This window comes from Penicillium robsamsonii (assembly GCF_028829455.1).
Source record: "Penicillium robsamsonii strain IBT 29466 chromosome Unknown utg000003l_segment0_segment0, whole genome shotgun sequence".
Lineage (NCBI taxonomy): Eukaryota > Fungi > Ascomycota > Eurotiomycetes > Eurotiales > Aspergillaceae > Penicillium > Penicillium robsamsonii.
This window is the reverse complement of record NW_026643221.1, coordinates 2,815,171-2,827,668: the sequence shown is the minus strand read 5'-3', so window position 1 is coordinate 2,827,668 and position 12,498 is coordinate 2,815,171. Positions and strand designations below refer to the sequence as shown.

At 51.6% G+C, this 12,498-nt stretch overlaps 3 protein-coding genes across 3 annotated transcripts; 2 read left to right on the top strand and 1 right to left on the bottom strand.

Annotated features, from left to right (window-relative positions):
• Positions 1-669: 669 nt before the first annotated feature.
• N7447_005786 (MFS transporter) lies at positions 670-2,472 on the top strand (the record flags this gene model as incomplete). The annotated part of the gene is made up of 3 exons (XM_057230048.1): positions 670-1,033; positions 1,094-2,103; positions 2,173-2,472. 3 exons carry the CDS (start codon positions 670-672, stop codon positions 2,470-2,472), a joined length of 1,674 nt encoding a protein of 557 aa, XP_057085138.1.
• A 3,444-nt stretch (positions 2,473-5,916) lies between these two features.
• N7447_005785 (PE repeat family protein) lies at positions 5,917-10,278 on the top strand (the record flags this gene model as incomplete). The annotated part of the gene is made up of 4 exons (XM_057230047.1): positions 5,917-6,069; positions 6,203-6,302; positions 6,392-6,973; positions 7,022-10,278. 4 exons carry the CDS (start codon positions 5,917-5,919, stop codon positions 10,276-10,278), a joined length of 4,092 nt encoding a protein of 1,363 aa, XP_057085137.1.
• A 482-nt stretch (positions 10,279-10,760) lies between these two features.
• On the bottom strand, positions 10,761-12,100 carry N7447_005784 (uncharacterized protein; the record flags this gene model as incomplete). The annotated part of the gene is made up of 3 exons (XM_057230046.1): positions 10,761-11,477; positions 11,530-11,848; positions 11,907-12,100. 3 exons carry the CDS (start codon positions 12,098-12,100, stop codon positions 10,761-10,763), a joined length of 1,230 nt encoding a protein of 409 aa, XP_057085136.1.
• Between the last annotated feature and the right edge of the window lie 398 nt (positions 12,101-12,498).

The window sequence follows — 12,498 nt, the reverse complement described above, 5'->3', positions numbered from 1 at the left end:
GTAACATCCGGGGAAGAAGGGGTAAATTCTTAGCTATAAAAGCTAAGATAACCCTACAAGTCTATTGCAGCTGTCAAATACTTGCTGATACCATGATTAAAAATTTTCGATATGTTCTATGTTCTATGATAGAACATCTAGAGGAGTCTATAACCTCGGAATAGGCCGCCATCAGGCTTGCCGACGGAAGACCGGCACATTCACACTCAACGATGACTGGCTCTATAGGCCCGCTTATATCTTTATAGGATTGAACGTGCACTAGCGTTGATATGTCGGATATTTATCCGGGCTTGAGGTTCTGCCCAAGAGGTTGATATTTTCAGTTACACTCGGTCGCTGTCGGTGCTTGTCGGACGAAAAACTTTTGAATTCTCCAATTGCCTGAAATTTTCCATCGCTTTGACACTTCCTGGTACAACCAAGACATTCGATATATCCAATACATTCCGATACAGCATAGTTGCAGATCAGTATATCAGGGGATAGATCGACGCTCTTTGCAAGGAAGGTACCCAGGTGGTTACCTTCAGGGCATCCTGTTTTCTATTCAAACACTTGACTTGACTCTTGTAAAGCTTTGTGTGCCCTATTCTTTTGGATTCAGGGTTATTAGAGTTATTTTATACCCAATTTGTCAAATTGGCTTTATCATCACATACTTCCAATATGCACGGCCAATCTGAGACAGACGGCATCGTCGCATCCCCAGAGAGCAGAGAACATCCGACAATCACAGCCGATACAAAGTCAGAGATTGATAATGATACCCACTCCCTATCGGGTGCCTCCAGCAATACCACCGACGAAGAACATGACCCTGAGAATCCCCCACCCCTAGAGCGCCAGTTGACCGAGCTTGGTCCTCCCATTAGGGTCGCCCGACTCAAGCGCAGAGGCTTGTTCAGTCAGTTGGCATTGGTGGCAGAGGTTGAAAATCCGAAGACATACTCTCGCAAAATGAAATGGTTCATCACATTTGTTGTCGCTCTTGCCGGAGCCACGGCACCAATGGGCAGTGCCATCTTTCTCCGTGAGTCCCCAATCACAAACTTGGTATACATCTGATCATCTCTAATTCATCTGCTATCAGCTTCGCTATCACAAGTAACCAAGGAGTTACATACGACAACCACGATCACTAATCTGTCAATCGCATTGTACATGCTGGCCATGTCGATATTCCCATTATGGTGGTCGTCATTCAGCGAGCGACTTGGACGACGGACTGTCTACCTGGCTTCGTTTACTCTCTTTGTGGTCTTCAACTGTCTTTGCGCTGTCTCGAACTCTATCGCAATGCTGATTGTAATGCGAATGTTGAGTGGTGGCGCTGCTGCTTCTGTCCAGGCCGTTGGAGCTGGCACCATCGCCGATATCTGGGAATCCAGGGAGCGAGGACGGGCCATGGGTATCTTCTATCTAGGTCCGCTGTGTGGACCCTTGTTTGCACCCATTATCGGTGGTCTCCTAGCTCAGCGCTGGGGATGGCGGAGCACCATGTGGTTCCTCTCGGCATTTGGTGCTCTCACTCTCATCTTTATCCTGTTCGCCCTTCCCGAGACGTTGATGGTGCAAAAGCCTGTGCTAGCTGAACTTGAGGACGACGAAGACCCAGCTATAAACCGCCCGTTGAGTCGAGTCTCGTCGCAGCATGTTGTTCGGTCCACCGCAAGGTGGCTCAAGACGATGAAGATCATCTTCATTGATCCACTCAAAATCATTCTCTACCTTCGATTCATTCCCGTCCTTCTCACTGTGTACTATGCCAGTATCGCCTTCGGTTCCCTCTATGTCCTCAACATCAGTGTTGAGCATACCTTTGGAGAGGCGCCATACAACTTCTCCACCATCATCGTTGGTTTGCTGTACATCCCAAACTCGCTGGGATACATGGTGACCAGTATCTTTGGAGGCAAATGGATGGACACCATCATGCAACGGGAGGCGAAGAAGGCGAATCGATACGACGAGAAAGGTAGACTGGTACTACGACCAGAAGACCGAATGCGTGAGAATGCATGGCTTGGTGCCTTTATGTACCCGGCAGCCCTGATCTGGTATGGTTGGGCGGCGGAGAAGGGAGTTTTCTGGCTTGTCCCGGTATGTCAACTCTCAATATAGTCCCCAGGATATGTACACCAGTACTACCCGCTAACTCTGATCCGACAGATGATTGCCAATTTCTTCTTTGGTATGGGCTCCATGCTCATTTTCAGTATGGTAACCACCATGCTCACAGAATTCATGCCGAAAAGGTCCTCGGAAGGTGTAGCTCTCAACAACTTCATGCGAAATATCTTCTCCTGTATCGGTTCTGTCGTCACTGCTCCGATAATCGGCGCTATCGGTAATGGGTGGCTCTTCACCATCCTCGGTCTTGTCAGTTTCGCAAGCAGCTCCGTCATCTTCCTGATGAGAGTCAATGGCCCAAAGTGGAGAAAGACCATGGACGCGCGCATGCGGGCATGAGTTGTTTCTGCTCCACATGACCAAGTTGCATTATATCTCCGGCGTTGGAGCTTATTTTTACATTGATTGTTAGAGAGCTAAGGGTCTGGCATACTATACAATTGGTGTCAGTAACGATCTGTCTCTGCTTTGCACATACGTCTCACCAAAACAAAATATTCATACCTGATCCTGTCTCTTCGTTCATGTTGAGCCGCTCTCCGGCCCTTTTATGTTTTTCTTGTCTATCTTTTCTCAAACTGGCTGTTTCCTTCCGGATCCAGATATGTCTAATGCCAAAAATGATACCCATTGTGAAGTGAGATCCATGCCATAAGTCTAAAATCTGCCCACACCAGGCTACTATTATGTCCATATATTGTCTACCAGTAGAAGGTACTCACGCAGAAGGGCTCCATCGAATATATGCCCTACCAGCATCAAAAATGCCTGTATGCTCTCTTGATATGCGGAGTCAAGCAGCCTTACCTAAGCTAATTCCATTCTTGGTCGCTCAATCCCAAAATATCTAACGCCCAAGTCCATTGATGTCTGTCCCGCCAGAATGTCCAAATTGACTGTTCTCGGGTACATACGCATACATATCTATCTGTGCGACGTAATCACTTACAAGAATAGTCGGCCGCTTATGCGGTCTTATCATGTCTTTTTGGTATCTTTTAGAGCTTTTCCCGCTCATTGTTATTGACCGCAAAGTATAGATGCATATAGTGAAAAAAAATGTGATGCAAAGCTTCTATCTTATGGGACGCCTCCCTTAGAATTTTGAGAAGTACGCTTTTCCGAGGAGTATTCAACCCGTGTCCTGGTAATTGCATACGCCAAGCTGATACGTATAGGTCTCACGTACTTGTGTTATCGTGCATATTATCTTGGCCTAGCTATATACTAAGGGCATCTTTTAGTCGAGAGAGCAGGGCCTTTACTCATCGAGGCCAATTGAGTGCGTATAATGAGGCTAGCAATGTTGCTCCTTACCTATATACATAGATGCCCCTCAATCTCTACTTCGTACGGAGTATGTATAGAAAAGGATATAGATCTGAGTAAGACTGCATGTGTTAATTCACCTGCATGAAAAGAAAAGCAAGGCAGCCAATCAGAGCTTCATCACGCCATGTCCTTGACTAGCCAGCACTTCTGGCGAACATTCGATGCATCCGTGAGGGGAGATCACCGGCGGGATAACGGAGTAGAGGGGTTTATGTGCTGGAGTTAGTAGGGTCTACCCGTGGACAATGTATGTACTTTTTAAGCGATATTCGCGATTGCTTTCCCATTGCCAACCAGAGAACTCCAATGGTAGATTTTTCTTTTCTTTTTCTCACACGGATCACTCTCTTAAGGTCCGATGCCGGCAATATCTCTACTAAGTTATACTTAAACGACCTATCCATTCGCTAGTTACAATCTCAAATATAAGACATCGAATGAAAGTTTATTACCCTCGAGACCTCTCCTCTCCGATCGGCGTATTCCTTCCCAAATGCATGGATGACAAAAGAATAGCTTGGCAAAAATTAAGGAGCGATCTTTATGCCCATCTACAGTCCAAGAGTATAGGAGTCCAACGTATTCATAAAAGAACTCAATAATCCTGGCCCAATTCTGAGAATAGAAACTTACCCACCAATCATACTTACAAATGCGATGGATTCACCTCGAGGGTCGCCATTTGCTAACAACGCGCAACACGGCATGGATGCTCGGCCCGCTGCATGGAGTTGGGTAGATAGACAACCCCATCTAGTGACTTGGCCGAGGACTTGTATCAGGAAGTACAACAGATCTGGAATGGCACGGAAAGTCACTGCCGAGATGATTCGCTAGAAAAGAGAAAAGCGGCCAGGGTATGCATGCAGCTCTTTTTAGACTCGAGTGTTGGCTTTTGTACCTATCTATACCCTTAGGTACATTAGGTCGAATTGAATACATACGCCACTCTGAAAGAAGAGGATCCTAGTGACGAAGCCATTGTAAGACGACACATCGGTCAGATAACCGTGGGGTCTGTTAGTGTACTCCGTTCGGGGAGCAGGAATTAGCGGACGTGTTGGTCTGGGAGTGGTTGGTATTGACGCGAAGATCACATAATGATCGGCTGTACTCCGTACTGGTTATAGGTGGAATGGAAATATGGGAATATTCGAATATAGCAGAGGGAGAAATTGATGTCCAAGTCCCATGTGCAATATCACCTGACCCAAAGGAACTCCGTGTTCCGCCATCCCTCTCCCTTTTACTCCGTACTTCGTACAGTTGATGCAGTCCACGGTGTTTAACTGCATATTACATCACCATTCCAACTGCTGACTCCCTTACTGTTGAGTATCACAGAAAATTGTCGGGCGATTGACTCTGAAGTGTCGGTGTCGTGTCTGGTGTCGAAAGTGGAGATTCGACTATCCACGACTCCATCCGCTCCAACTTCGTTCCCAACCACCCCATTTCACCGTTCCAGTTTGATTCAATGATGCAAATTTTTGCTAGAAGTCCAAAAATTTGCCCCTAGCACCGAATCCCTTTCGAGGTCAATACCCTGGTCTCCCCACCCGCGGTGTACACCTGCATCCTATTTGCCGCCTTTACCGGCGGACGTTGGGCAGAAATGGGCCTGCATTACTTTTGCCTCGCCATTGATTTCCCTAGTGAAACATTGCCTTCGTGGCTTTGTGTACACCTGCGGAGTTCCCTTGGGCCAATTCATTTCTATTATCATCTATGTGTGTCTACGTGTAATATTCAGGCCCAAAAGCAAACCAATACAAAAAAAAACTAAGTCAATCCAATTCAATCCAATTCATTCGCGGCATCCACCCCACTTCAACAGACCCAGTTACTCCATACTCCTACAGCACTACCTTTCCTATCTTGACCGATGTGCCCCCCAATCCCCAATCCCATCTCGCCATTTACTGCTTGGTGCTGCAGCTATTCCTGCAGGTGGGGTTCGTGCTGCTCTCACCCGGCCCTAAACAAGCAGCGGACCTCATTAAACCTCATATCGGCCCTGGAGATGGAGACCCGATGACCGACGTGGCCCAATGACAATCGGCTCCATTGGGTAGTTCATTGGTGACGTTCAGGGCCCAAAGACCGTAATGCACTTTGTTGTCGTCCCATCCGACCGCATCGGAGACGAACTATTATACGCTGCCTCACCATGATTGTCCAATGCGACCTCTGTGTCACCAGAGAAACAAGCATACCCTTCCTTTCCCTTTTAGTACTCTAATACAGGAGGTACCCTACCCAGTCTCACACTTCTCAATTGTCCATATTTTGTATCTTTTGTTCCTCGATTTCCCTTGCCGCCCCATTCTTTCCGTGCAGCCAGCCCGACAAGCCGGCTTGTCACTTTCCTATTGTTCCGATTATCGTCACATCACGCGCCAGTCAGCCTCGCCCAGGCTTCGATATATGATACGTCATTGACCCGGGATCATGGCCGGTAAGAGTAAGAAGAAGTCCAAGAACAATAAAAACAATAACAATCGCCCTCCCGTCGGCTCTGCACCACCCCCTGAACCCGAGAAGAAAGACCTCGTCGACTCTGCCCCGGACCCGGCGGCGGCCGCTGTTGAGGATGTCTTACAAGTATGCCGAAATCCCTCAGTACTCATATCAATCGGTTCAACGTCAATATTCGACCTTTGATTATGAGACTAAATCTTTCCAATTTTACCCTGTCACCTATTCAACGACCGATCTGACCGAGGGCCAAAACCAGGACAACAAAGAGCCCACCGCCGAACCGGAGAAGGACCCTGCCTCTGAAGATCCCCCTGCCGAGCCAAGTGGCGATGACAATCCAGTCGCTGAGCCTACAGGTAAGTAGATGTTTCTATCGATGATAAGGTTTATCGTCGAAGAATCCATGTTCTACTTTTTCTACTTGATATTGACATACAATGTTCAGATTCCGCAGAAGCTACCCCAGAAGCCAAAGAAGAAGGCAAAGATGAGCCAGCGCCAGACGCAGAGAAGCCCGACGATGCTTCCAAGGAGTCTGTCGTAGAAGACGCGAAGCCCGCAGAGGATGCGAAACCTGATGACGGCGCAGCGCCCGAAGGCGAAGCAAAATCCGAAGAGGAAGCAAAGTCCGACGAGGAAGCAAAGCCCGACGAGGAAGCAAAGCCTGACGAGGAAGCAAAGCCTGAAGAGGAAGTAAAGCCTGAGGAGGAAGCAAAGCCTGAGGAGGAAGCAAAGTCTGAGGAAGCAAGGCCTGAAGAGGACGCAAAGCCTGAGGAGGAAGCAAAGTCTGAGGAAGCAAAGCCTGAAGAGGATGCAAAGCCTGAGGAATCAAAGCCTGAGGAGGACGCAAAGCCCGAAGACGACTCCAAGCCTGACGATGAATCTAAACCCGAAGGAGGCGCAGCATCCGATGACAGTGCGAAACCTGAAGACGAATCAAAGCCTAAAGAAGATGCAAACCCCGAAGATGCAAAAGATCCTCCAGCAGGCGGAGACACGAAAAAAGAAGGCGATAACGGCAACAATGGTTAGTATCCAAACTTACATTAAATCCCACGAAGCTGACAATATCTAGATGATGATTTTCCAGATTTTGATCTAGATGTAGATCCCGAGGCCGTAGCAGCCGAGAAAGAGGCTGCTGCTAAAGCGGCCGCCGAAGACGCGCTAGAGAATGCGGAAGATGCGCCAAAGGCCGAGGAGACACCTGCAGAGCCAGAGCCAGTGGTGGAGGAAAAGCTAACGGGCAAGGCTAAGAAAAAGAAGAACAAAAAGGGCAAGGCCGGAAAAGCAGCCGATGCAGCACCAGAGCTAGCGCCAACACCAGAGCCGGCGGCAGAGCCAACACCAGAACCAGCGTCAGAGCCAGCGCCAGCTCCAGAGCCTGAAACTGAGCCTGAAAAGCCCGCGGATAATCCTCCTGAATCTCCAGCCCCGGAAGAGCCAGCAGCACCCGAACAGCCCGCAGAGGAGCCCGAGGCAGAGGAAAAGTTGACAGCTAAGGCTAAGAAGAAGAAGGACAAGAAGAAGAAGGCCAAGGCAGCCGCCGAAGTATCGCAGGAGCCTGAAGTAACACCCGAACCACCAGAGGCACCAGTAGCAGAACCTGAACCTGCTCCACCTACAGCAGCTGAAGAAGAAAAGGCCCCCGAAGAACCTGTCAAGGAACCAGAGCCGGAAGCTACGCCAGCTGAGGAAACACAAGCTGCCGAACCCGAAGCTGCTGTGGAGGACAAGGCGGAAGCTGTAGAGACTGAACCCGAACCAGTCAAAGAAGCCCCGGTGGAAGCTGAAGTTCCCGCCGAGGTGGTAACCGAGGAACCCGCTGCCAAGGAAGCACCTGAAGAGACACCAGCAGAGAGTCCTGAAGAAGCGGCAGCTCCTGTTGAGCCTGAAGCTCCTGCTGAACCTGAACCTGCTGCTGAGCCTACTCCAGAGCCCGTGGTTGAAGCTCCTGCTGAACCTGAACCTGCTGCTGAGCCTACTCCCGAGCCCGTGGCTGAACCTGCTGCTGAGCCTACTCCCGAGCCTGTGACTGAACCTGCTGCTGAGCCTGAACCTGCTGCTGAGCCTGAACCTGCTGCTGAGCCTGAACCTGCTGCCGAGCCTGAACCTGCTGCCGAGCCTGAACCTGCTGCTGAGCCTACTCCAGAGCCCGTGGTTGAAGCTCCTGCTGAACCTGAACCTGCTGCTGAGTCTACTCCCGAGCCCGTGGCTGAACCTGCTGCTGAGCCTACTCCAGAGCCCGTGGTTGAGGCTCCTGCTGAGCCTGAATCTGCTGCTGAGCCTACTCCCGAGCCCGTGGCTGAACCTGCTGCTGAGCCTACTCCCGAGCCTGTGACTGAACCTGCTGCCGAGCCTGAACCTGCTGCCGAGCCTGAACCTGCTGCTGAGCCTACTCCAGAGCCCGTGGTTGAAGCTCCTGCTGAACCTGAACCTGCTGCTGAGTCTACTCCCGAGCCTGTGACTGAACCTGCTGCCGAGCCTGAACCTGCTACTGAGCCTACTCCCGAGCCCGTGGCTGAGCCTACTCCAGAGCCCGTGGCTGAACCTGCTGCTGAGCCCGTGGTTGAAGCTCCTGCTGAGCCTGAACCTGCTGCAGAACCTGAAGCTCCTGCCGAGTTTGAACCTGCTGCTGAGTCTACTCCCGAGCCCGTGGCTGAGCCTACTCCAGAGCCCGTGGCTGAACCTGCTGCTGAGCCCGTGGTTGAAGCTCCTGCTGAGCCTGAACCTGCTGCAGAACCTGAAGCTCCTGCCGAGCCTGAACATGCTGCTGAGCCTACTCCCGAGCCCGTGGCTGAACCTGCTGCTGAGCCCGTGGCTGAAGCTCCTGCCGAGCCTGAACCTGCTGCTGAGCCCGTGGCTGAAGCTCCTGTCGAGCCTGAACCTGCTGCTGAGCCTACTCCCGAGCCTGTGGCTGAACCTGCTGCTGAGCCTGTTGTGGAACCCCCGGCTGAGCCTGAACCTGCTGCTGCCCCAGTGGAAGAGACACCAGCAGAAGCCTTAGCAGAGCCGGAAGTTGTGTCTGTTGAGGCACCAAGGGAGATTCCAGATGAAGCGCCTGCTAATGAGCCAGTGCCAGAGGAGCCAGCCCCTGAGCCAGAAGCTGCTAGAGACCTCCCCGCCGAAGACCCACCAGCAGAACCAGAAGTCGCCCCCGAGCCAGTCCCAGTCCCCGCTAGCGACGAAGTGGCGCCTGACGAGCTCGTACCATCCCCAGCAGACGCCCCGCGTGAGGTGGAGATGATCGACGCCGAGCCTCTCGATGAAAGCGCAGAAGCCGCAGCAGCCCGCCACAGCTCCCGACGCCGCAGAAAGCGCACTTCGCCGATAGAGGGAGAGCGAGAGCGTCGGGTCGATGGAGAGCGTCGGCAGTCCAAGACCTCTTCCGAAGGCCGCCGGGATCAACTCGAGCGCCAGAAGAGCGACCGAGGCATCTTCACCAACCGATGGGCGAAGGCACTGGAAGAAGCCCGACGCCAGCATGACGAGAAATCCCAAATACAACGAAAGCAGCGTGCTCTCGCCGAGGAGCGAGAGCGCAGCGGTATTCCTGCCCCTGAAAAGCTGAAACGTACGAAGAGCTTGTCCAAGGAGAAGGAGAGGGAGAGGCCAAGGGAACTAGAAATGGAGCCCGAAGTGATCGAATCCAGATCCAAACGCCACACCTCCGACAATCCCTCGAGCCAACCCCTCGAACGAGCCCGCTCAACCCGGACCTCCTCATCAAAGCAGGTATCAACATCGGTGCCGACGCCCAAGCCTCGTGCTTTCCTGCGATACATGACAGAAGGCAAATCGGATACCAATGGGCCTTTGCTGCGTCTGAATGCCACCAAGGCTGCACCGCCCGTTGAAACGCCGCGCCGGTCATCGGCAAGTCATAGCAGTGGCAGCCGTCACGAGCACGAAGACCGACAGTCTAGTGGTCGATCTAGTGGTCGATCTAGTGGATCACGGTCGCGGCGCGAAGAGGAGGCTCCTCGCAGCGAGCGTGTTGAGCGCACTGAGAGTAGAAGATTGCGACGCTCATCGACAGCTGAACATGGTCGATCTAGGGAGGAGAGGAAGGAGAGAGATAGGGGCAAGGATCGAGATCGGGAGAGAGAGAAGGAGAAGGAGCGTGAGCGTGAGAACGAACGCGAACGCGAAAGGGAACGCCAACGGGGACTAGAAGGGGAGAGGGAGAGGGAGAAAAAGCCTGAGGGCTCCTCCAGGCGTTCCAGGGAGTCAAGAGATGTGCGCTCTCATCGTCGACACAGGCGCGAGGAATCGCCTCCTCGAGAGCAGTCGAAGCTGAAGGGTCTCTGGAGAGCGATTGCTGCCCATTGAGACCTTATATATTGTTTTGCCTTTTTCTTTTGCTTTTATTCACTTTCAACCTTGTCTTTTTACTTTACTGGGGCGGTTTGTTGGACAGAATGATCTATATGTGACAGTATATGCTTGATGGATTTTTGCTTCCAAGATTGCATTGGGGAGCGAATCATTGCAGGAGTTCTTTGTTTTTTTTTAGCCAGATTTGACTCGATATGCATCAACTTGACAAGGATTTTGATTTCGGAGACCGTCATTCGTACTCTCATAGCTTATTTGAGGCTATCTCGAGCCTATCGTAGTATCCCTGTCCAATTTGACTTCCCGACGTCAATCCCACTTGGGCATCATTCGTGTCATGTCTCATGTATGTCATTGCACGGCCAGCGTCTTCGCCAGTGGCATCAGTCGCAAAGACTAGAAAATTTACCCGAGCATCAAATGCAACATGCAATATGCAAAGCCCTAAACCAGACGGTCCAAATAAGCACAATCAATCAAGACTGCTCGCTCTTCGCCGGAATCACTCTAGAACACCACCCACACCAACCGCGATACAGACCCTTTTCCTCCCTCTCGAGATAATTCCCCGTCTCCCTCTCATCCTCATACTCAACAACACAGGCACCAACATTAACCCTCTTTTTAGACTTATGCTTAACAACCCCACCCAGCCCAATAACCTCCTGTCTGAAATACCCGGGCTCCTCACCGTCATGGCTATCCGTCGAGACACCAGCCCCTTCATGACCAAACGATGGAGCCGTAGGACTCTGTTCAGTACTACTAGTGTCAGACCCAGACCCCTCATCAGCCTCACAGCCAACCTCAAGTTCAATCTCCTGCGCAGCAAGACAGGTCTCGCCACGTCCACACTTAACGCCATGACTCCCTTCACCAATGCCAGTACCCAGTCCTCCGCCGAGATACGTGCTGTAGCGCGTGCGCCACGCCCAGACACGACGGTACGTCGTGTCATTACTGCGCAGCGTCATTCCACACTGCGTGCATAGCCAGACGGCTTCCTCGCAATTGCATGGGTTGCGCGAGAACGCAATTGCCGCGACGCTATTCTCATCCCACGGGTCGGGGTTATGTGGATCTGGTGTTGAGTAGGAGAGGTGGGAAGAGAGTGGTGCAGTTCCGCAGGGTGCGCAGAGGCGACGGATACGGTTTTTAAGGGCTGGTTGGGAGGGGGGTTTGATTGTGCAGTTCTGCAGAGTGGGTTTAGCGATTTGGTCTTTGTTAGGAGCGGATTTGGCTTACTCTGCATACAACCTTGGCGCAGCGTCGACATTCGCCTACCATGTCACGCGCGCATTTGGCCACTTTCCCGCGGGTCATGCGGCTATGCTCGCCGCTTGGGCGGCTTAGTAGTCGTATGACAGATTTGACGCTGTCTGGGAGGACAGAGCCGCTGTCTAGCATCTCTGCTAGGGTTTCAATGTATTCATTTTCGCATCGGAGAGTCTCTTTCACTAGTTGGTAGCGGAAGGGTGCCAAGTTCAGGTGGAACTGGCGACATGTACTCGAGAGGGCGTACAGGGTATTCAGGTCGATGGCGCGAGCTATTTCTTTGACGATACTATAGGGTGACGTGTTAGCTGGATCTGGGTCTTATTTCCCGGTCGACAAAGACATACGGATAACAACTCAAAGCCGCGGAAAACCCATTTCGATTGGGGTTTAGGGTCTCCTCGGTCATTTCATTCGGGGTAGACGACGCGGGTAGTTCCGCCGGCCCCGACGCGATGGGGTCAACCATCAAAGGGAATGGCTTCTCCAAAAATGCCGATCCATCCGCAATTGCATCGTCGAGGTCGACAAATACAACCATGCTGCTCCATCAGAGGCCTTTTCTCAAGATTTCATCAGATAAGATGGTCTTTACCGTTCATGAGGGGAACCCGAAGTGGGATGGCGGGGGATTGGTGCTCCGAAGACCGGGGCGGTGAGCTAAAAATGGGGGTCACCTTGGCTCGACTTCCGTTGTCTTTGTTTCAGTCCGATACACCCTAACCTCGGCCAAAGATACCGGGGAGAACCCTTGACTCCGAGATATATCCGTGGACATATAAGGCCTCTCGTTTCCTAATCGGGTAGGAGCCGCTTTATACCTTTACAACATACGGAGTACAGCGCTAGATTCTCGAGGTTTCAGTTTGGTATACCTCTCTGGGACCCTCTTAGGCTCAAATAATCCGGGGCGAGTCTTTACACATGCAAGTAAAAAAG